This window comes from Rhipicephalus sanguineus, chromosome 6 (assembly GCF_013339695.2).
Source record: "Rhipicephalus sanguineus isolate Rsan-2018 chromosome 6, BIME_Rsan_1.4, whole genome shotgun sequence".
NCBI classification, from domain to species: domain Eukaryota; kingdom Metazoa; phylum Arthropoda; class Arachnida; order Ixodida; family Ixodidae; genus Rhipicephalus; species Rhipicephalus sanguineus.
The window spans coordinates 55,882,133-55,906,732 of NC_051181.1; the positions used below are offsets into that span (position 1 = coordinate 55,882,133).

Here is a 24,600-nt window from a genome sequence, read left to right on the forward strand (position 1 = left end):
ATTCCTTAACACAGACAGGGGTACCTTTTTTATGGCAGACCTATCCGAAGCAATTATGAAATACCGCAGGACAGCTCACCGAAGGACAACTGCCTACCACCCGCAGACGAATGGACTCACCGAGCATCTGAATAAAACCCTAACCGGCATGCTGCAAATATAGGTGGATGTCGAACGCAATACTTGGGACGAAATTCTTCCTTATGTGACTTTCGCTTAAAATGCGGCAGTGCAAGAAACAACGCATTTTTCCGCCTGTTTTTGTGCTTTCCCTATATCCATGTATACGTTTCTTACTTCGAATACGTATTCTTCTGTAGCATCGGGATGATGTTTCTTCAGGGGGAGGGGGGGGGGCAATGCCGCACGCTTTCTTTTCCTATTTTCACGTAACCGAGCCGTCACACGTGTAACCAGTGCCTTGTGCGCGGCGTGCCGGAATGTCGAACATTCGCGATTATTTTAGATTGTTCTGATAAACTTTAGTGTGCAACGCGAACAGTACAGTTGACTGTGGAACTAACGCCACCACTAACGATAAGGCTGGAATCTTCAATGCCCCATGCATAAACGCCTACGCGCCTTACCGCTAATCAGATTACCACCGGTCGACAACTGTGATTATCGCTGAGTTCACCTCGTTTATTGCTTGCAATTTGACATTTAGTTTTCTGGCCATAATTTCGCCCAATTAAGTGTTTCATCTTTGATATTCCGCCGGCGTTTACCGCCACGACCACGTGACATTATAGCGTAACAGTGGGCTATGAAGATGAAGTGAGGGTGAGGAGGAAGGAAATAAGGACAGAGAGGGTAGAGATGGGATAGCCTTGTACAGTATAGTTTAACAAAGAGCATTGCATAGCGATGCATAGTGTAGTATAACAAGGAGCTGGGAAAGGGAAGTGTGTGTAAGGAGGAGTGATGGTGATGGTGAGGAGCAAAGAAAGCAGGAGGTGAGAGAGTTATGCATGGCATAGTATTGTATATATAGTGCCACGCGCGCTTGTTTTTTGATTTTCATGTAACCGACCTGTTACACGCGTAACCACTGGCTTTCGCGCGTCGCGCCTGTATGTCGAACATTCCTGATCATTTTAAACTGTTCTAATAAGTATGAGCGAGCAACGTGAATGGTGGAGTTTATTTTGGGACTAACGCGGCCACCAACAAAAAGGTTGGAATCTTCGATGCCACATGTAAAAATGCCGACGCGACCTACCGCTGATGAGATCACTCGACAGCGACTTTTAGCGTGAATGATCGTACTAAACAGAAAGTGTAGTACTGTCTTGAATAAGAGTAACCTTAATTCTGACAAGTGCCGCATCATTCGTGCTTTACAGCGCACAAGCAGCAGTGGAAGCAGGAGCGGAAGTCATCGAAGCAGCGGTCGCCTATCCAGGGATGGTTCTGCCAGCAGCAGTAAGGAAATTTATACAGTATAATATGGGCGCGCTGGTTTAGATTAGGGCGATGTGAATCCAACGGTGCTCACTCACTACTGCCTCTTTAGAATTGTTGAAAGCTGGGCCAGTTGGTTCATATTCAGATACAGTAAAAACCAGCGAAAACCCAAAACAAGGACGAAGAAGGAGGCATATTCACTCACACACCGTCGCCGGATTTACTACCGATTTGTTGGCGCATCCACGAGCGCTCAAGCTGTAGCCAGAGACTTATCGGCTGCTTGGTAGTTATCCACGCCCTGATAGAAAACGCCAAACTTTTTCTGTCATAAGCGCGAAAGGTTCACTGAAACAAACCTGGCCATTCTTTATGATATGGTACTGTTCAAAGAGTTCGCGCTCAGTCTTTGACCTCCTCCTGCTTAGGATGCTGGTGGGGTGAAATAAAGGCTCGCAACCATCGCATTCTTTCGCACGCAAAACCAGATTGCCGCTCTGCCTGATCGTACATTGTAAGCGCGTTTTTAGCGGCGTTCATTTAAGCACACCCCATCTGGCCGATGTAAACGTTCCAGCAAGACGTGGTAATTGTATAAACCACTCCCACGCTGCATTTAGTGAAAATTGTTTGATGCCTGGTTTTGCACCTATCGCCACACGGGCACCTTTTGATACACTGCAATGACGGTGGTTGCTGACCAGTATTTTCAGATTGCCGCATAATCAGCCGCCGTAAAGATAGAAGCACGGGAGCGATAATAGAAATATTCAAAGTTGCCACATGTGTCAGTTGTTCGTCGGTTGCTTTGTAGCGAAAGAAAGTGTTGCTTAACTCGATAGTGCGATACCATACGTCACATGGTTCAAGTTCGAATGTATGAATTTAGGCTGGATGCTCCAATAAACTTCAGTTGCTAGAGCGAGTAGTCGAGTTTATTCTGGCGCTAATGCGAGCCTCAGTGATAACGCTGGAAATTTTTTTCCATTCATGTGCAAAAGATGATACGCTACGACGACGATCACATTATTCTACCATCGACTACCGTACTTTCCGTTATCGTTCTCTCGTGAATGTTACTTCTTCTTTCTGAGCATATATCCGACCTATAAAGAGCTCTCTCTTTACCAGCCTGAGTTTGTGTACTTCACCGTCACGACCGCCTGATAGTATTACCTTGGCAAGCGTATTGATGCTGTCTTTAACTGTTGTAGCCTCCTGATCCTCCTGTGATTTCTTCATAAAAAAACGGAGAACGCATGCGAGAACATTAATGGCGTCCTCAAGTAAAAGCTACTTAGCTTCATATACTGGTGTATAGTATGAAGAACAGAAGAACGCCGTAATCGATCATTTAGGTACACGAATATCCGTGTTCTAGTGTTTTGAGGGAATTTCATGGGGCAGGAAAGATACCACGCGAGCCGTGGCAAATAACAGGGTTTGTGCACAGTTAATAAAGTTCGCAACAATAGAAGGCAACTTTTGCGAAGTTGACACCGTCTCTTTTGCTGGTGTGGCTGATATTCGAAAAACGGAGCATGTCAGTCTCTGTTAACATTACATACGTCTCTCCACAGTGTCCTGGAAATTTCATAGGGAACAACAAGTGCAGTAGCGTACAAGCAATGATTAAATTTACGCATTTCGTTTGCGTATACTCCTAGAGGAAAAGAAACAATATACACACTCTACTCGTTTTACAGCTTTAAAATGTTTAAAACCATCAACACGGACGTGTAAAAAGCGAAGGTAATAGCTAGCTGTGCGATGAATTTTATGTTTTGACTGATATTTATCTGATACTTTGTCGTCGAGCGTACCTTCGCCTGGCCACACGCAACGTTTTGTGGAAGTAGTGGGGTTTCGGCACACTGTTGGAATGTACAAGAAAAGAGAGCGCTTAATATACCTGCCGGACTATTCTGTAAAATCCCAATAAGCAAACCCTCCATTTAATAGGCTAGACATGGAGAGCCGGCAGGCACCGCCACCAGCTCTGTCCTCTTATTGGACCCTTCCTCTGCTTTGTCCTTGGTTTCATCCCCAGGTACTAGCGTCCAGTCGGAGCCTGCGGTGACGAAAGCTCGAGCATCCACTACCAGCGGCAGAGCTCGTGCCAAGATACCACTGGTTGAAGCGGAAGAAACGTACCAGGCTTCACGTAGGGATATAGGTATGCAATAATATATGACATATTTAGTTAATTAATTGGCTCGTTTTTGAAGCAGTTACTTTCGTCTTCGTTCTGATAACCACTGCTGTAATGGTACAGAGGGAGCGTCTATTTGGTATATTGATTTATCAGCTCAATATGCGGTGATAGAAGCTCGCAGGATGTCAAATGTTCTGCAGCAATGCATTTTACATTGGCGTTGCTCTGAAACGGGCAACACCAAAAGCAGCCGGTGTGAGAAAATGTTAGGTTGTTTGCCTTAGCCATCCGTAGGCGGTGCCTGTCGCTAGTAGCTCGGGCGTCAAGGGCGCCGTTGATATTTGTTTAATGCGCGGACTTGCGGAAAATAAGGAAAGTACTGCGAAGGCAGGTAGAAATAATATTGATAGGCTAGTTGGTATTGAAGCAGCGCACAGCATGAGAGACGGCTGCAAAGGCATTGACAACGCGATCCCTTATTTAACTACCGGAACGAAACTAAAAAAAAAACGCAGTTTCAGCTCAAAGGCGAAGCTACGAATGCGATAGCAACAAATTGTAATGTTCTACGAAGTAAGGTCGGCAGCTAACACCTTTTGTATCTAATCTCGCGCAACTTTACAGAACGCTGGTGTGAGAGAATACGGGCGCTCCAGGGAGAGAAGCGGTTTTCGCTGAGTCTCTTCGCGTTGAGAGGCAGCGCGTAGAAGGGTGTACGAGCCGTCTTCTGATGCCTGCCTAGACAGCGCGCGCGCCAGACTGCCGCCAGCAATTGCGACCGCGCTCTTAAAGTAAACAGTTTCTGCTCGAGCGACGCATGAAATGCTGAAAAAAATGCTGATACGCGCGTAGTATAATTAGCGGGGGTATATTACATCCCATCTATCTGACGCGCGAACACCTGACTTTTTGTAAGTTGATGGCAGCGTTCAGAAAAGAAAAAAAAAAAAGAACCCACAGGGTCCTTTATGCACACATCTAGGACGACTGGAAGGCGAAAGCCACCTTCTTTTTCTTCTCAGTCGATGTATTGCACCTACGATGCCACCCTCCGAAAGCTTCCTGCACATAATGTGGTTTTGCACTGCCTCTGTGTTCGGCCCACCGTTGACCAATCTGAGATGTATGTGATGGCGCAGCTATGCGACATCACGTAACGTCGCAGTGACGTCACATATTTTGGGGATCTGTGACGTCATGGTGGCGTCATAAGGTGATGCCATCACGTGATGATGAGCTTTTGCACGACTCGTGTGGACGGCGACGCGGGACGCTGGTAAATTTTCGTGTTTGATGAGGCGTCTAAGGCTTTCGCCCTAAAAAAATGATGACGATAATTTTGGTTTGGTTTGGTTTGCTTTATTCAAGGCAAAATTGAACAAGATTGCCTTGGGGGACACGACTAAAGGCTAAGTAAATGCCTGACTTGGGCGTGCCACCCTGGCAGCAAAGCAGAAACATACAGTATGTACAGTACGCAGAAAATTACAACATCACGTGTTATCTTACACGGGTACCATAGTGGAACAGAACTACCAGAAGTATGACTAAAAGCATAGAAATATAAACAGAGTCCTTATTCGAGTGGTGGCAAATACAAACTAATGCATGTTTTTTATCAAATAAATTAGCAAGAAACTTCTTGACTAGGGTTTCGAGTTGCTCTACAAGACAAATTAGAGTATAACAAACAAACAGGCAAAGGGACAATAATGAACAAGGTGTATCGAATACAAAACATCAATGAATAACAAATTTTAAAAATCAAGAAAAGCATCACTTTGTTCAACTAGAAACTCTTTTGTTATTTTTTTAAATGCTCTAGCTGAAGTTCTATCTTCCAGTAAATGTAGTATAGTTGGGTGTTTGTTTAATATGTCTGGAATTTGTGAAGCTAATCGTTGGTCACCATAGTTCGTTCGTGATCTATATTTGTATATTAAGCTCTTTCTCAGCTCGTATGGTGTTTGTTTCACATAATGTGTATCCAAGAATAGTGATGTATTTAGTCTATACTGGTGTAATATCTCTAGACAAAGCTTGTGTCTGTATAACAGTTTTATAGGCAATACTTTGTACATTTTAAAATATGGTCGAGCGCTTTCGCAAAGGGGAGTGTTAGATATTGCACGTATAGCACGCTTTTGTAATATCAACAGAGAATTAAGGTTTGTGGCAGTCGTTGTGAGCCACACCAAGGAGCAGTATGTTAGTCGTGAATGTACTAGAGCGTAGTAAATTTGTAGCTTGACATTTGTTGGGACGTAGTATCTCAGTCTATTTAAAATGCCGATTCTCCTGGAAAGATCTTTTTTTATCACGTCAATGTATGGAGACCAAGAAAGTTGTTCTTGGAATAGAACTCCTAGAAATTTCATCGTTTTTGTGCGCTGAATCTCGGTGCTCTGGAAGTAAATTGGAGTGCATGGTATATGAGTTACTCCTTTAGGCTTGAAAAACGTGTACTTTGTTTTAGCAATATTCAGTTGAAGTTTATTTGCGTTTAACCATAAATTTAGCTTTTCCATCCAAACGTTAGCTTCTTTATATAGCTCACATACGTTTGAATCTGCAAAAAAATCACAGCATATCCACGGAGTGAATGATGATGAGTGGGCGAAGCTGCGGAGGTTCATCGGTAAACCGTGAATCTTCCGTGAATTCTGCCCAGTACATCATCACCGACGTGAGATCGGGTGCGTTTATACTAAAGGTTCGATGAGTTATGACGACTTGCAGCGCACTTTAATTTTACATGTACGCTGTGAATTTTCATTGTTTAGAAAACCATTGCTTAGAAAACATCTGGCGTCTTTCGTTAAGCAGCTGGCGTCTTTTCGTTTTGCTTTAGAAACATCTGGCGTTCTTTCGTTTTGCTTTTACAAAACATCTGGCGTCTTTTGTTGGTTTATTTCATCAATCAACGGCGTTTTGAACAAAATTTTTATTGTTTAATCACGCACAGGAGAAATCTGACCAGGCACTACCTTGGAGGTAAAGAATGGCTGCTAATGGGAATGAGAGACAGAAGAAGTCGGCTTTTACCTAACGCTGCGAATTTTTTATTGTTCAACAACGCACAGGAAAAATCTCCCACCGGCACCACCTTGCAGGTCAAAGCGTAAGACTGGTTACATACTACGCTACAAGGGACGAATGGGTGCCGCTATAAGGAGCTTCGCCCCTAAAATACATTTGTGTCATCAGCGTACAATATTATTTTCTTGTGTCCCTCGACATTTACGATATCATTAATGAACAGCAGGAATAGGACAGGTCCAAGAATCGATCCCTGGGGGACACCATACTTAATGTGTTCAACTTGAGAGTGTGTATTATTTACAACGGCATATTGTTTTCTAGACGAACGATAACTTTGTATTAGTTGAGCTGTGGTACCCCGAATGCCGTAATACGGAAGTTTTCGTAAAAGAAGATCGTGTTGTATGCTGTCGAATGCCTTTCTAACATCCAGAAATATTCCTAATGTATAGATCTTGTTTTCAATGTTGTCTAGAATGTATTCTTTGATGCTGAGTAGAGCAGACTCAGCAGATTTGTTTTTGTAAAATCCATACTGGTCTTTTGCTATTATATTGTTTGCGTTTAGAAAGCCCATAATCCTCTTATATATTACTCGTTCAGCCATTTTCGCGAACATAGAGAGTACAGATATAGGTCTGTAATTGTTGAGCTCATCAAATGACCCACCTTTATGGATAATGGTGCTCAAAAGAAGCGAGAGTGGTGTCCGGTTCCCGGAACAGCCTAGCAGAAGACAGCTGCCCGGACTGCGCATAGCGCGCGTGCGCGCGCGCGTATTCTTGGTTCATTTTGCCGCATGCTCCTTAATACGGCGCTTATGGACTCGGCGGTCGACGTTCAGGTTAAAGAAAATGGGCGCCTGTACACATCGACACGCGCATACGTGTTTTTTTATTGCGATAGCAATTATATGGACACTGTCGGCTGCTTTTTGCAGTCGCCATCCGTCGGCGCCGTCAGGGCCTGTATATGTTTTGGGTAGCTGCGTCCCGTCCGTAGTTAAAGCAAGGACGACGGAGGCTTCAACTCACAACAATAATTTATTTAACGCTACGATGCATACGGCGGGGCCGGTCCAGAGACACGAGACAGCGACCATGATTTTCGGCAGCAGCTATCGGCCAGCGCAGGTGGCAGCATACGTCCTTCCTGGCAGCCAAGGCACCTCTCCCCTGGGCAGCGCGCAGGCTGCCCCTTTTAAACCGCGCAGCTGGGCCACGCGCACCGGCACTGCGCAGCACGTGGCGTTATCTCGAGATTGCCGGTGGGTGTGGTTCCCACAATGTATGTATATACCGTATTTATTCGAATCTAATCCGATGTTTTTTTTTCGAAAAAACGATGTGCGAAAGTGGGGGGGGGGGGGGTGTCGGCCTAGTTTCGAGTACAATGATTAGGTTTTTTTTTCTGGCCTTGCGAAGTTTCGCGGGTCGGCTTAGAATTGGGGCCGGCCTAGATTCGAGTAAATACGGTATATATAAAAGCCACAAATAAAAATAATTTAGAAACACTTTCCGAAGCGAGGAATCCAAAAGGGCGACCTCTCGCTGCGCAGCCCGCGGCGTTAGACGGCTAGGCCATGAGAAATACTGTCTTTCATCATGCTAACGGCGAGCTATTTATACACACCATTTACTTCAGCATACTTTCTTGGTCACCAGCGAGATGGCGCGAAGTGCGCGCAGGGCGCGCTTTAAAGGTCGTCACCACGCTCCTGCCATGCCGATGCTCTTTGCCCTACAGGGCGTGGTTGCCTGCGCGCGCGCTTATCTCGAGGAATGGGGAGGAGGGGGGGGGGGTTGTAGGTCTTGTGCTGTCCCCGCGATGTCCACGCTGAAGTTACAGAGCGTACGAACGTCACTTCGCTCGCTGCAGCGGCCGCGTTTGTGAAAGGAGCGCTGTTCAAACAGAAATAAGTAACTGTGACAGTTGTTAGTTCGCGCTCGTCTTGTGTGTACCTGTGCGTTCGTTTCGTGCGTCCTGCTTTATGTTTGAACAGCGCTGTTCTCGTGCCTTCTTCGTCTTGTGTCCTGTCTCAATTTTGCGCTGTTTTTTGCCAAGTTTAGCGCTTCAAGTGTCGAGCTGTGACGTATGATAGTTCGCGCTCGTCCTGTGTGTGTTCTTGCGTCCTTTGGGATTGAGCGACGCGCTAACAATTTCGAACTGCTTTCTGTTCTTCGCGTTACATTCCAATTCGTTGCTATCGCATTCATTGCTTCGCCGCTGCGGCGAAACTGCGACTTTTTTTGTAAGCCTATTTCAATGGCCAAAGCGCATACAAGTGCTATAACTAGGCGCATGCCACGCCAGAGTGCATTGAAAGCTTTTCAGGGTGTTTTCGAATGCAGAACATTTAAGCGCGCGCAAAGAAGGACAGATAAAGGTAATGATGTGTTGTCATCACCTCCCTCTGTCCTGTCCTTGCTATGTAAAACCAACTTGCTCAAAAATCAGTGCTCGTGCGTTTTCGATTGTTCTGACTATACCGCCCGCCCAAAGCGAGTAGTTGAGTTCATTCTTGACCTTACGTGGGCTTATTCTAGCTAGAACGCTAGAATATACAATGCCAAACGTATACGTGCTCAGAACGACAGACTGATGGGCTAGTTGGTAGTACATAAACAAAGACTCACAAGTGCGGCAAAAGCAACAAACACGGGACACTGCGCTAACAAGTCAGTGTTATATATATATATATTGCAACAGGCGGGTTCTTCGGAAGAGGTTCGGCACGGCGCCTGGCACAAGGGTCACGAATGCGAGACAGCGTCAGCACAGAAAACAGACCGAGCGCGCAACACACGAACGTCGTCGTCTTCACTCTCGCTGGCACAGAGCGGGCGCCGATGCGCACCGGTACAATTTCTTCTCGCACAAAAAGGAGCCAACCTGGCGACCTAGGGAGAAGACGCAACAGCGGGTCGTAGCGTCTTCTACGTCGCGCTATGTGAACTGTTTCGCGGCCGCGGCAGCGATGATCGGCCGTTGAGTCGACCGGCTTGACGACGTAGTTCACGGGAGATGTCTGCTCCAGGATGCGGTAAGGGCCTTCGTACCTTGACAAGAGTTTGGTGGAGAGGCCTGGAATTGTGGACGGGACCCAGAGCCAAACCAGCGCTCCCGGGGAGTAATGGGCACTAGACGCAGCAGCATCATGGCGTGATTTCTGGCGACACTGGTCTTGCGCAGTAAACGAACGAGCCAGTTGACGGCATTCTTCTGCGCAAGCAGCAGCTTCAGAAATGGGTTTGGCTTCAGAAATGTCCGGTTGGTAGGGCAGAATGGTGTCCATGTAGCATGAAGGTTCACGTCCATACAGGAGAAAGAAGGGAGAGAAGCCGGTGGTAGTTTGGGCCGCAGAGTTATAAGCATATGTGACGAAAGGGAGTACTCGGTCCCAGTTGGTATGATCGTCCGACGCGTACATCGCAAGCATGTCGGCAAGGGTACGATTGAAGCGTTCCGTCATGCCGTTAGTTTGAGGATGGTATGCGGAAGCGGTGCGGTGTACAATGTGGAATTTTTTTAGAAGAACCTCAATTGCGTTTGAGAGGAAGACGCGGTCACGGTCGCTTAGCAATTCACGTGGTGCACCATGTCGCAGAATGAGGTGACGAAGAAGGAACCAGGCGACGTCTTTCGCGGTGGCAGCTGGTAGCGCAGATGTTTCGGCGTACCGTGTGAGGTGGCCTATGGCGACTATGATCCAGCGGTTGCCGTCAGGAGTGTCCGGGAGTGGGCCGAAAAGATCGATTCAGACGCGGTCGAATGGTCGGGCAGGGCAGGGCAATGGTTGTAGAGGTCCAGCGCTGCTGTGAGTACGTAGCTTACGGCATTGACACGCAGGGCATGAGTGAACATACCAGCGAACGTATCGATACATGCCACGCCAGTAGTACCTCAGGCGCAGACGGGAGTACGTCTTGAATGTGCCAGCATGACCGCATTGGGGGTCGTCGTGCAAGGCGCTGCAAATGTCCGTACGCAAATGACGAGGAATAACGAGGAGCCACCTGCGGCCGTCGGTTAGGTAATTGCGACGATACAGCAAGCTTTCACGAACGGCGAAGTGTTGGGCTTGACGACGAAGGGTGCGTGAGACGGAGTCAGGGGGATGGTGAGACAAAATGTCAAGGAGGGAAGCGACCAGGGAAGCGATCCAAGGATCTTTGCGCTGTTCGGCCGGCATGTCGGTGATGGTCAGAGATGACGAATTACAAGTAGAAGCTGATGAGCAGGCAGTGTCAGAAGGTAGTGGCGATCGAGATAGGGCGTCAGCGTCCGAATGTTTTCGCCCGGAGCGATAAATGACACGTATGTCATACTCTTGTAGGCGTAAAGCCCAACGAGCGAGGCGTCCAGTCGGGTCTTTCAGGGACGATAGCCAGCATAAGGCATGGTGGTCGGTGACAACGTCAAAGTGACGCCCGTAAAGGTAGGTGCGAAATTTACCGATTGCCCAAACAATTGCCAGACACTCCTTTTCTGTTACGGAGTAATTTGACTCTGCATTTGTGAGGGTACGGCTGGCATATGCTACAACATACTCGCCAAAGCCGTGTTTGCGTTGAGCGGGTACAGCGCCAAGTCCGACGCCACTAGCGTCCGTGTATATTTCTGTAGGCGCGTTGGGATCGTAGTGACGCAGGATCGGTGGGGACGTGAGAAGTCGGCGGAGCGTCGTAAATGACTCATCACAATCGGTATTCCATGCCGAGAGGTCGGTGCTGCCGGCGAGAAGCTTCGTCAAGGGGGAAATAATGAAGGCGAAATTGCGGATGAAGCGCCGAAAATATGAAGACAAGCCGATGAAGCTTCGGAGCTCCTTTAGAGTGCTGGGCTTGGGGTATTCGGCAACCGCTCGAAGTTTGGCAGGATCTGGTGAAATTCCTTCTTTCGAGACGATGTGGCCTAGGATGGTAAACTGACGGGCGCCAAAATGACATTTCTTTAAGTTTAACTGCAAGCCAGCAGTAGTGAGGCACTCGAGAACTTGTTCAAGGCGAGCGATATGAGATGGAAAATCTGCAGAAAAGACCACTATATCATCTAAGTAGCATAAAAAAGTCTGCCATTTGAGTCCTCTGAGAATAGTGTACATCATCCTCTCGAAGGTTGCAGGCGCGTTGCAAAGACCGAAAGGCATTACATTAAATTCGTATAAACCGTCAGGGGTGACAAAAGCTGTTTTTGGACGGTCGGCTTCAGCCATCGGCACTTGCCAGTAGCCTGAACGCAGATCCAGAGAAGAAAAATATTCGGCTCTTTGAAGGCAATCCAGGGCATCGTCGATTCGTGGTAGGGGATAAACATCCTTTCTCGTAATGTTGTTTAGCCGGCGGTAGTCAACGCAAAATCTGATCGAACCATCCTTTTTTCGCACCAGCACGACAGGAGAAGCCCAGGGACTGTTGGATTCCTGAATCACGCCGCGTTGCAGCATATCATCTACGTGATCGCTAATAACGCGACGTTCGGCTTGCGATATTCGGAAGGGACGCTGTCGCAGTGGAGCATGGTGACCAGTGTCGATACGATGAACAACCGCAGACGTGCGCCCCAATGATGATTGGCCGACGTCGAATGAACCACGAAAGCGTTCAAGCAGTTGAACAACCTTTGTGCGCCAAGCTTGCGTAAGCGCGTTATCGATGTTACGCAAGAAGGCGTCTTGGTCAGGTGAGGCGGGTGCGGTAGCGGCAGTGACGGCATTTATCGTTAATGGTGCCATACGTAGGGTGCATCCAACGGGAAGATGGCATCAAAAGTGTCCAGACGACCGATGCATTCGCCTTGTAACAGAGTTGATGAGCAGGGGAATGGATTGCACGCGTAGACTGCACCGGCACCATTCGCAAGTGTAACGACAGCAAAAGGGAGTACAAGGTTTCGTCGGCGCGCACAGTCTTCAGACGGTGTAAACAGGGCACTGGAATCACAGACATAGTCACAGGAAACGGACACTAAGGCGACAGAGAACGGAGAAATGACGACGTCAGCAGCGACGATCAATTTAGGCGACGGGTTTGGGGAGTCCAGGACAGTGGTACCCAAAGGGGACAGAGCGAGTTGAGCACGAGCGCAGTCAACGACAGCATGGTGTGCGGAAAGGAAGTCCCAGCCGAGGATGACGTCATGCGACGCATGCGAGAGGACAACAAGTTCGACAATATAGAATGCGTCGTTGATGAAAACACGTGCTGTGCACGCGGCCGAAGGCTTAACGTGCTGTGAGCTCGCCGTCCGTAATAGGTCAGAAACCGGTATCGTCACTTTCTTGAGCTTGCGGCATAATAGTTCACTGATAACACAAACGGCAGCTCCTGTGTCAACAAGAGCGTTGGTCGCGACACCGTCTATAAAAAAAATCACAGCATATCCACGCAGTGAATGATGATGAGTGGGCGAAGCTGCGGAGGTTCATCGGTAAACCGTGAATCTTCCGTGAATTCTGCCCAGTACATCATCACCGACGTGAGATCGGGCGCGTTTATACTAAAGGTTCGATGAGTTATGACGACTTGCAGCTCACTTTAATTTTACATGTACGCTGTGAATTTTCATTGTTTAGAAAACCCTTGCTTTAGAAAACATCTGGCGTCTTTCGTTAAGCAGCTGGCGTCTTTTCGTTTTGCTTTAGAAACATCTGGCGTTCTTTCGTTTTGCTTTTACAAAACATCTGGCGTCTTTCGTTGGTTTATTTCATCAATCAACGGCGTTTTGAACAAAATTTTTATTGTTTAATCACGCACAGGAGAAATCTCACCAGGCACTACCTTGGAGGTAAACAATGGCTGCTAATGGGAATGAGACACAAAAGAAGTCGGCTTTTAGCTAACACTTACACTTCTACTTCTACTAACGTTTCCTACTGGAACATGCCAATGGCTGCTAATGGGGAATGAGAGACAGAAGAATTCGGCTTTTAGTTAACGCGCACGCTGCGAATTTTTTATTGTTCAACAACGCACAGGAAGAATCTCCCACCGGCACCACCTTGGAGGTCAAGATCTGGTACTAGCGTTACGACTGGTTACGCACTAAGACTACTACGACTACGAGGGACGAACGGGTGCCGCCTTAAGGAGCTTTGCCCCTAAAACTGCGATTTCGTTAGGGGGCGAAAGATGAGGCCTTGAAATTTTCGACGGAGGCGCAGTTCTTGCCTCAGGAACTTCGGCTCTTAGTTTTCCTCCTGAGCACAGTTGGAACGGCGGAGCATGGGACAAATGGAGCGGCGCCGGGGAGAAGGAGATCGACGGGAGGCGAAAGTGGCACGGTGCGAATAAGTGTCCGATGAGTCAGCAGGGGTACGGCGTGCTGGTTGCTGTGGCATGTAGCCGAGGTAGGTGGCGTCATCATGCGAATGCAGACCGCGGCGACGACAGTGGCGTGCAACATGGCCAGGAATACCGCAGGCATAGCAGATGGGCCTGTTGTCTGGAGTACGCCAGGGGTTGTGAGAAGGTCCGGGAGGCGAGACGGGTGGTGCGTGAACAGGGCGTACCGGGCGGACAGGGCGTGGTGACGAGTAGAAGTTGGTGACTGAGCCGGATGGTACTGGCGTCGGTCGAGCATATGAATGGGTAACGGCTTCAGCGTAAGTGAGAGGCGCCGCAACTTGCGTTGTTGGAACAGGAGGTGGGAGAGCCTCAGCAACTTGAGTCTGAATGACACGGCGGAGCGAGTGATCCAGTGCCGTGGGGCTCTTGTTGACACATGCCACAAGGGAGAGCTGGCGAGGCACTTCCTCACGAACGTACTGCTTAATTTGTGGCAGCAAGGCGGAATATTCAGCACCAGTGCTTCTAGCTTCCAAGGCTGAGAGTTCCGCTGTGGGAATTCGGGCGCGACGGGTAGAAAGGCGCTCTTTACGCAGCTCATCAGAGCTTTGGCTTAGTTCAATGACTTGCGTTACTCTCTGAGGGCACTTGGCTACTAGCATATGGAACGCACCGTGATCTATGCCTTTCAGGATGTGTCTTATTTTGTCAGATTCTGCCATTGACACATTCACCCGCTTACAGAGGTCGATGACATCCTCAATATAGCTTGTGAGGGTCTCACCGTATTTTTGGGCTCTGGCACGCAGGCGGTGTTAGGCGCGAAGCTTTCGCACGCCTGGCCTACCGAAGAACGAAGTGAGTTTCTCTTTGAAATCCGACCAGGTGGTGAAATCGGCTTCATGGTTGAAGTACCATAGCTTGGCCACATCAGTCAGGTAAAAGCTGACGTGCGTCAACTTTCCACTTTCATCCCATTTGTTCGGACCGCTCACGCGCTCAAACTCTACAAGCCAGTCTTCGACATCCATTTCGTCAGTGCCGCTGAACATCGGAGGGTCACGTTGACGAAACACCCCAGCACACATGACCGACGTGGGTGTAGGTGGAGAGGGAGCGGTGTCCTCGGTCTTGCGGAGGCAGATGGTAAAGTGCGGTTGCGGAGCTCCAGGACGAGGAGGGGAACTACCCAGCAGCTCTACCAAATGCAACAGGCGGGTTCTTCTAAAGCGGTTCGGCACGGCGCCTGGCACAAGGGTCAGGAATGCGAGACAGCGTCAGCACAGAAAAAAGACCGAGCGCGCAAAACACCAACGTCATCGTCTTCACTCTCACTGGCACAGAGCGGGCGCCGATGCGCACCGATACAATATATATATATATATATATATATATATATATATATATATATATATATATATATATATATATATATATATATATTGTAGAAGAACGACACAGAGACAGCACCCTTGCTGCGGGCAGGCTGTTCTATTTCATCCTCGTCCTTCTCTTCTTCGCCCTCGTTCCCGAGCTTCTGTGCCACTCTTCGTCACTACACTCGGCCACGCTGCAACTGGTCTATTCCTGCAAGAAAAGCGCATAAGACAACGTCACGTTTGTCGACGGACGCAGTTCTTCATTCGCGACACATGCACAGCAAAGTTATTCCGCTTTCTCTTGTCCGTGCGCGCATCAGAAGGCGTGGATCGTACTCGCCACGTGTTCTCTCCTAAGCGCTCGGAAATAATGAACGGGCCTTCGTACTTTGGACGCAGTTTGTCTGAAGACGATGGAGCACCTCGCTGCAGCCACACCTCGTCGCCTATACTATATTTCGGCGCCGGGCGGTGGCGTCGGTCGTAGTAGCGCTTTTGCGCCTGCTGAGCTTGTGCAATCCTCCTGCGCGCCTCCATACGGATTTCGCGACAAAGTGTCTGGCGTGCAACCGAACGCCCAACTTTGACGGGAGTGTCCAAACCGAATGTAGCATTCAGCTGCGGGAGCTGGCCGTAGACAATCTCGTAGGGGCAAGTTCCTGCAGAGCTGTGTGCCGCCGTGTTCACTGCGTATGCAGCCGCTTGAAGATGTTCATCCCAGTCAGCTTCCCCTCGTTTGTGATTCTCACAGTACGGTGCGAGACGATCCTGGATAGTCTGGTTCGACCTTTCCGTCAGTCCGTTCGCCTGTGGATGGTATGCCGACGCGAAGTGATGCTCAACTCCTACTTGCTGTAGGTAATTGCGGAGCTCGCGACTGCGGAAAGTGGTCGACCGGTCGGAAATCAACTTGTTAGGAAGACCGTGTCGCCATTCGAAGCGCTCTCTCAAGAATCGGATGACGTAGCTAGCAGCAAGCGAAGGCACGGCCGCGACCTCTACAAACTTTGACAAGTGATCCACAGCGAGTATAATATAACGATTACCCGCTGCCGTCATTGGAAGAGGCCCGATGTGGTCTATGCCCAACGTGTGGAAAATTGTCTCCGGAGGCTTAATCGGTGTAAGAAATCCATGTTGGCCTCCGGAACGTCGTTTGTGTTGTTGACACACCTCGCAACTGGCAACATACGAACGCACACTTTTATACATTTTCGGCCACCAAAATCGTTCTTGTGCCTTGCGTAAGGTGGCTCGATAGCCGACATGGCCTCCTTCGGGGCTGTCATGAATGGCACGTAATATGCTCGATCGTAAGGAGCCAGGAATAACCAGGAGATGACGCTCGTCAATCTTATCGGCCCAGTGACGACGATACAACGTACCATCACGTAAGACAAACTTGGCATTGTGTCCTGTATCCTCAATGGAGTCTATAACGGATACGAGACCTTCATCGCCGCGTTGGGCCTTCGTCACGTCCTGTTGGGAAAACATGATCCAGCTTTCTGGATTCCGTGGGGAGGATTCCTCGATGGGATTTCGTGACAAAGCGTCCGCCAGCTGATTTTGTGCGCCAGCACGGTGACGGATGTCGTACGTGTAGTCCTGCAGCCGAACAATCCATCGGGCAAACTTGTGTTTGAGGTGCCGCTTCTGGAACATCCATGCGATCGCGGAGTTGTCTGTTACCACCGTGAAGTGTCGGCCAAACAAGTAATGGCGGAACTTTTCATCCACACTCCACACTACGGCCAAACACTCCAGTTCATTTGAATGATAATGACGTTCCGCGTCCGAGAGTTTACGACTGGCGTAGGAGATGACGTGCCCGCGCCCACTTGTGTCACGTTGAAGCAAAACTGCCCCTAGGCCAATCTGACTCGCATCAGTATGCACTTCTGTCACCCAATCTTCATTAAAGTGGCAGAGCACTGGGCTATGCGTAAGCTGGTGTTTGAGGGTTTGGAAGGCGTTATCCTGCGAAGGACCCCATTGAAATTGAGCGCCTTTCTTCAGTAAGTCCGTGAGTGGAGCAGCGGTTGACGCAAAGCTCGGCACGAACTTGCGCAAGTATGACGCCATTCCGAGGAATACCTGGAGCTGTTTAATAGATGTTGGTGCAGGGTACTTGGCTACGGCGTCTATGCGTTCAGGCAAGGGTCGCACGCCATTACGAGATATCTGATAACCGAGATATGATATCGTCGTCAACCCGAACTGGCACTTCTCGCGGTTAAGTCGAAAGCCGGTGTTATGCAACCTCTGCAGTACTGTGTCGAGATGCTGTAGATGTTGTTTTTCTGTTTCCCCGATGACTAGAATGTCGTCGAGGTAAACAACACAGGCGTGGTCTATCAACGTGCCCAACACCGTGTTCATGGCACGCTGAAACGTGCTTGGGGCAGTTCGCAGACCGAAAGGCATCCGGTTAAATTCGTACAAGCCAGATGGAGTCCGGAAGGCCGTCTTAAACTTATCTCCTTCAGCCACGTTTATCTGCCAATACCCTGCTTTCAGGTCTAGTGATGAAAAGAACCTGGCATTTCGTACGGCGTCAATAGTATCGTCAATTCGTGGCAGTGGGTACGAGTCTGGTATGGTGTGTTTGTTCAACTCTCGGTAGTCGACACAGAATCGGAGATTGCCGTCCTTTTTACGGACTAGGACAACAGGTGCTGCCCACGGGCTAGCAGACGGCCTGATGATGTTAGCGGCTAGCATTTCTTGCACCTGCTGGTCGATTACAGTCCGCTCTCGTTCGGCGTATCTACGTAACGGTATGGACACCGGCGGATGGTTGTCGGTTGTAATATGGTGCTCTAGCACGCTAGTACCGGGGAGCTGATCAGTAGTATCAGCGAAGAGCGACGCGTGCCTCTCGAGTATAGCGGGGAGTGTAAGTGGTGTTGTCAGCTCACCTGGTTGAGCCGGAGGCGTACTTGGGGCTACGGGACGGAGGCTGACGCTACTTCCTTCCACAGTGAGGCGCACATCCCCGGAGAGAAGGTAGTCGGCACCCAAGACTATGTCTGCGGGCAAGTCTTCGAACACGGGCACCGAGGACAAGAACTTGTGGCCGGCCTCGGTGTTGATCTGCAGGTTTATGGCACCGACCGGTAGTACATCACCACCGAGGCCCCGCAGCGGTGGCTCAGTCCAAGGCTGGAGATCTCCTGGGGCGTGGCGTCGAAGCAATGCCGTACGCTGTGCTCCGGTATCGACGAGAGCCGTCAGTTCTCCAATGCCGTCGACGGTGACCATGAGGGTTGGAAGTGGACGTGCTTGATATTGTATGGCTTGAGGCTGACTTTGTGGGCAGTTTTTATACCCATGCCCGAAGCGCCCACACGTATAGCATCCACGTCTCGGTGGACCCGGCTCCTTAGGGGAAACTGTAGCCGCACGCCGATGAGATGTGTCCTGCAACTCCACTGCCTGGCGTACAAAAGTGGGGATGTCGGCTGGGTGGGTGGTGGCGGACAAGACGGCCGCGTGCGTCGAGTCAAGGATCCCGTCGATGACGTACTGCCTGGCTGCTGAGGAGGTCCAGAGTATGCCGCAAGCTTGTAAAAGGGACAGCTTGTCGTAGATGTAAGTTGCGACGTCTTCAGTTGCACCTTGCCGGCGTGATCGCATGGTCATGAAACGATCGTCATAAGCGCTCGGAAGCGGCTCAAACGCGGACGTCAGGGCCGCGCTCCATGTCGGCCAGGTAGTGTAAGCGCTGCCTTCGAATCGATGCCATGCTTGGGCGGATCCTCGCAGACGTCCTTCGGCGACGGATTTCTTGATTGTGTCACTCCAAGAGTGTTTAAGAGCAACCGAGTTTACGACGCTTACCCATCTCGCGGGGTCATCTTTAAACCCATGAAAACATGGAATTTCGTTCTCAGTGAACGATCCATGTGGGGCGCACCCAAAGCCGGATGTCTTGAGCTCTTGAGCGAACATCGAGAAGGCTTGGGAAATCGCTTCGCCGCAATCATGACGCGGAGCCGCCGTGGAGGCCTGGACGCCGTCCGTGGTCGGTGGCAAGTCCGTGAGTACTCGGCCACTTCGGAGTGTAGTGGACGCAGGGATGTCGGGGTCGGTGGGTGGTGGCGGACAAGACGGCCGCGTGCGTCGAGTCAAGGATCCCGTCGATGACGTACTGCCTGGCTGCTGAGGAGGTCCAGAGTATGCCGCAAGCTTGTAAAAGGGACAGCTTGTCGTAGATGTAAGTTGCGACGTCTTCAGTTGCACCTTGCCGGCGTGATCGCATGGTCATGAAACGATCATGAAACGATATATATATATATATATATATATATATATATATATATATATATATATATATATATATATATAGTTTTTCTATGTTGTAACTGTGCTGTGGTAAGTGATCGTTCATGGAACTTCTTGTATGGCCAACATAATCTTTGTCACATGTGGAAGAATGGAATAAACTACACCCTCTGCACAAGGAACCAACGGTTCGCGGTGTTTCTTGTCGCACCCGCGTGGCTTGCTCACAACCGGGTTTACTCTAGCGCACAAACTCGACAGCTTCAACGGAGCAGATAGCGCAATATCAACACCGACACATTTTCCAGTTTCTTTGAGATTGTTACTAATATTGTGGAGCTAAGGCAAGACAAAAATTTTTTCCCGAGTCGCATGTACAGTGGCATTGCGGTCAGCTTAATTGACATTCTTCAGCATGCTGCCGTTTGCTTGTGTTGTCTGCTGCAGCAGGTGGCATGCTGAAGAATCAAATTCATTAATAATAATATCTGGGGTTTAACGTCCCAGAACCACCATATGATTTGAGGGACGCCGTAGTGGAGGGCTCCCGAAATTTCGACCACCTGGGGTTCTTTAACGTGTACCTAAATCTAAGTACACGGGCCTCAAACGTTTTCGCCTCCATCGAAAATGCAGCCGCTGCGGCCGGGATTCGATCCTGCGACCTTCGGGTCAACAGTCGAGGGCCATAACCACTAGACCACCATGGCGGGTCGAATCAAATTCATTACAGACACCTGTCTAATAAGTTCCCTGATCAGTTTTCCTCGCAGGTGCGTCACTGGACACTGTAGTGCACTGCTACGGAAAATTTTACTCAGTTAAATCACTTTTGCTTGCCTGTATACTGGCGCTTGCCGGCGCGAATATTGGCGACAGGAGTAGCGCGGCGTTAGAGTGGCGTTACTGTATACGTGGCTCCCAAAAGAATATGAAGCAGCTGTGCGAAGGGGTAATTTAAGCGCCAGAGAGTTCGTAACAGCAGAAAGAAGAGCTAGCACATGCATCCTGACGTTCTGCTTGCTGGGTGGGCCATTAGTATAGTAGGCAGTGGTTTATTTATAGATTATCTTAAAAAGATAGGGTGAGCAAAGAGAAACACAAGATTGTCTTCACTTCGCTCTTGTGTCCCTGTTTGTACGCCCTGTCTTTTCAACATGATTACCTACCAACTAGCACGGCCTTCTCTTATGCTAAGCCTAATTTAGAGTAAGCATGCATAATGATGACACTAGTTTCCCCCTGTTTTAAAAGGAGAAGCGCGTTTAGTAACTTCACAAATGATGGCGAGCGAACACAAACGGCAATCACACCATAAACAATAGCCGTATGCTATCATCGTGGTTCGTTCCACCATAACAGCAGACTCCTGTAAAAATAGTGGCCCCTACAATCCATAAATGTTACGCAGTGCACGATGTAGTAAAATCCCGCGTCAGTGGGATTTAAAGCAGGCCGGATAGCTTATGTGTCCGCTCTCCAGGACACGCTTGGTATTTTTCTCTTTGTACATTCCTTATGGATATTCAAGAAGATGCTACGCACATCTCGAAGTATTCTGCTAAAATTCACAAGTTTTCCTTCTCCGGAAAAGTACGAGCAAGTCTGACGAAGGCACTAGCAAAGCGAATGTGATACTATTTAAGTTTTGGTTTTATTATGCTTCGTATAGCTGTTTTGTCTCGTCACAAGCAAATGCGCCCGCTATAGAAGTGTAAAATTGTTTCCTCTTGATATCTCTGTAATTTTCCTGTGAATAGATGTTAGTGAAAACAATGCTAGGGAACGATCATGGTGTGTGCAAGTATTGGGATGGTTTAGTTTTAATTACATGTTTTGCAAGACCGAAGTGGAGGTTGTGGAGTCTATAGCCCGCACTGCAGCTCGCAAAAGAAGACTGTCTAGCGGTAGCTTTAGCGCCACAAAGAACAAAAAAATCACAGCATATCCACGGGGTGAATGATGATGAGTGGGGCGAAGCTACGGAGGGAATCATCTGTAAACCGTGAAACTCTTCCGTGAAATGCGCCCAGTACATAATATAAAGAGTGTGAAACATCGTGTATATATTAAACATCAAACTTTTATTGTACTGTTGGTTTACGTGGTCCCTTCATTATCACTTGTGATCGGTGAAATGCAAGGAAGAAGTCCGCTCCCGAGCGAAAAGCGCCAAGAGCGTTTGCATAGCTGTCTGCGAATTTCTTCGAGACACAAGAAGAGTTCCTTATTAAGTTATTTCCTATTGCAATTTGGTATTTTATAATTCTTTTCTCTAATTGATTATTTTCGATATTAAGGTTCTTTTCTCATTCTATTGGCACATAACCCAAAGATTCTTATTTTATTTTCAATACTCGCTTGTAGTCCGATTAATTCAATTACTTTTGCCTAAATTTTAAATTTCCATGTAATGTTTACCGCCGGTTTCATGGCCAATCCCCCTTTGTGGGTAAGAGCCACTAGAAGAGGATCAAGCAAGCAAGCAAGCGACCGCATTCCCCGCTCGCCCTGTGCGAATTAAAGGCAAGGCTAGAGGGAAGACAGGACGCGCGTTCCACGGCGCGAGGTCGGTAGCATACCCAACGAAAGCCAACGGAACGCGATCGTGCAAGTGCTCCGGCTTCGCATCGCCTCATGGTTCCATTTAGCGTCCCAAAACCAAACATATTGCTCAAGGTGTGCCTTGCGTTTTTCGTAGAAATAATTTCTTTATCATGTACATTAAGACGAAAAGTTGAAAGCTCACTAGAGTGTATCGCCCGCAAAGTATGTCTTTTAGTGTGATTTAACTCTCGTACGGCAGGGTCCTCGCGCCGTTGCCGGTCCACCTCGCCCGTTGACGATCGGGCGAGGTGGCTACATATAACTACTACTACTATACTTTAAGAAAAACATCTGGCGTTCTTTCGTTCTGCTTTTACAAAACATCTGGCGTCTTTCGTTTGTTTATTTCATCAATCAACGGCGTTTTGAACAAAATTTTTATTGTTTAATCACGCACAGGAGAAATCTCACCAGGCACTACCTTGGAGGTAAACAATGGCTGCTAATGGCAATGAGAGACAGAAGAAGTCGGCTTTTAGCTAACACTTACACTTCTACTTCTACTAACGTTTCCTACTGGAACATGCCAATGGCTGCTAATGGGGAATGAGAGACAGAAGAATTCGGCTTTTAGTTAACGCGCACGCTGCGAATTTTTTATTGTTCAACAACGCACAGGAGAAATCTCCCACCGGCACCACCTTGGAGGTCAAAGCGTAAGACTTGTTACTCACTACTACGACCACGACGACTACGAGGGACGAACGGGTGCCGCCTTAAGGAGCTTCGCCCCTAAACAAGAAGCTTAGGTCCTACTTGAACGGTGATTAACAGAACGCTAAGAGAGCGGTAAGGGAGGTATCCTTGTTGAGGGTTAAATAAAAATGAACGGCGGGGTAGAGGAATAGGCAGTGAGCGGAAGATGTGGTTGGTGATACCTTAACCGACTTAATTGATAGTGGTACATCGGAGCAAATCACTGGTTACCTGATAGGGAAAGCAAAAAGCAGATTAGAAGCCGCAAGTAAAAATTCGGGATAACAAAGTTAGAAAAGCTAGTGGTGTGGGATAAATTCATGTTACGCGAACTCCCACTTCCCGTTTCCTCAATCCCCCCTGTTATCATCATTAGCTACAAAATAGCGTAGTTGACTGCAAAGAACAAAGGCGATCGAGTAGTCGGTAGCCACGTTCTTTCTCTCTTTCACTATTGTACCTTCTGTTATGCAATCTCAGAAACAAACGTTCTTTGTTCGTGCAATCAAGCACAATCGAACAACCGATGAATTATTGCAGACGCCTCGTATGAAGACCCCCTTGGCCCCTTGGAGGAGAGACCCCGCACAGCAGCGAGGACAAGGAACCAAGTAGAGGATGACTTTGACAACGAGGAACTCGGCGACGACATGCTGCCCGAATGAACTGATGTAGAATTGCTTACAAAGGGTGAATGAAAAATGGGAATTCTGAGGACTCGTTTCTCTGTTTGATACACCCTAATAAAAACCAACATATAATTAAGCCACGGTAGGTAAAGGGGACGTTAATTATACTGTCTGTTTGAGTGTATTTAGTAATTTTTATATAGATGTGAAGAATGTAAAGTGGACGAAAAGGCAACTTGCCGTCGGCAGAGACCGAACCTGCAACCTTCCGATAACGAGCCCGACCTTCTACCGATTGTGCTATGGCGGCGGTCGTTCTCTCGTCCATTTTATCGGCATTTATTAGCATGCAAACGTCCGAGTTTTAGTCGGGGCCGCTCTTAGCCATGACCGCGAGTGCGGAACACTCTTTCTTTGCCAGCGGCTGTCAAGTAGCACGTGATCTTTTAACGTGACGTCTTTTGTGAGAACATCGAGAGCATGATCCAATGAAGAAGTATCTATTTAAAGAGGGACTTTTTTTTACATTCCTGATGTTTGTAACAATGCGAAATTTCTAGATCTCGTCAGATTTTCAAAACATTAGTTCAAATAGTTGTAGAGTCGACGGACGTCGATAAACAGGAGGTACGTGCTGGCTGTAGAATAGTTTTGCTTTTTGTGCGCTTTTCAGGTGACCTTTTAAAACGTGCAGCCTTTATAGCAAAGTGGCTAAAGAGACTGCACGAAAATAAAAATGCGCTTTTCTACTCATGAAATGTGTTTTATTGAGCCGCTACTCATGCTTTATCATGCTTTTTCTACGTCACTCCTGATTTAAAGTACAGTGGTCAATTTTTAAACGGAGCCCCAAGAATGAAGTAGTATGGTTCCGTTTATCAGGAGTCGCACTTACTGAGAGACTGGGTGCCACACCACGTGAATTGGATGCAGTCGCTGGGCTGGCTGCAAGGACTGAAGAGCCTTTAAGAGTACGTCATTCGATGCGCCAGGGAAAGCCGGTTGGGGTCCAAAGACCGAGTCAGAGCCCAGAGTTGACAGAATACAAGAAACGTACATTCGTAATTCAGGCAGTTAGGAAAACTTCATATATATCCACACGTGGCTGGTTG

At 48.3% G+C, this 24,600-nt stretch overlaps 1 protein-coding gene across 1 annotated transcript in view; it reads left to right on the plus strand.

The window, feature by feature from the left end:
• Positions 1-23,603, plus strand: part of LOC119397273 (intraflagellar transport protein 88 homolog) — a 128,903-nt gene extending 105,300 nt beyond the window's left edge. The window contains 3 exon segments of the mRNA XM_049416510.1: positions 1,347-1,425; positions 3,458-3,583; positions 23,400-23,603. Coding sequence (XP_049272467.1) covers positions 1,347-1,425; positions 3,458-3,583; positions 23,400-23,524 — 330 coding nt within the window. The 3' untranslated portion in view covers positions 23,525-23,603.
• The last annotated feature ends 997 nt before the right edge of the window (positions 23,604-24,600 follow it).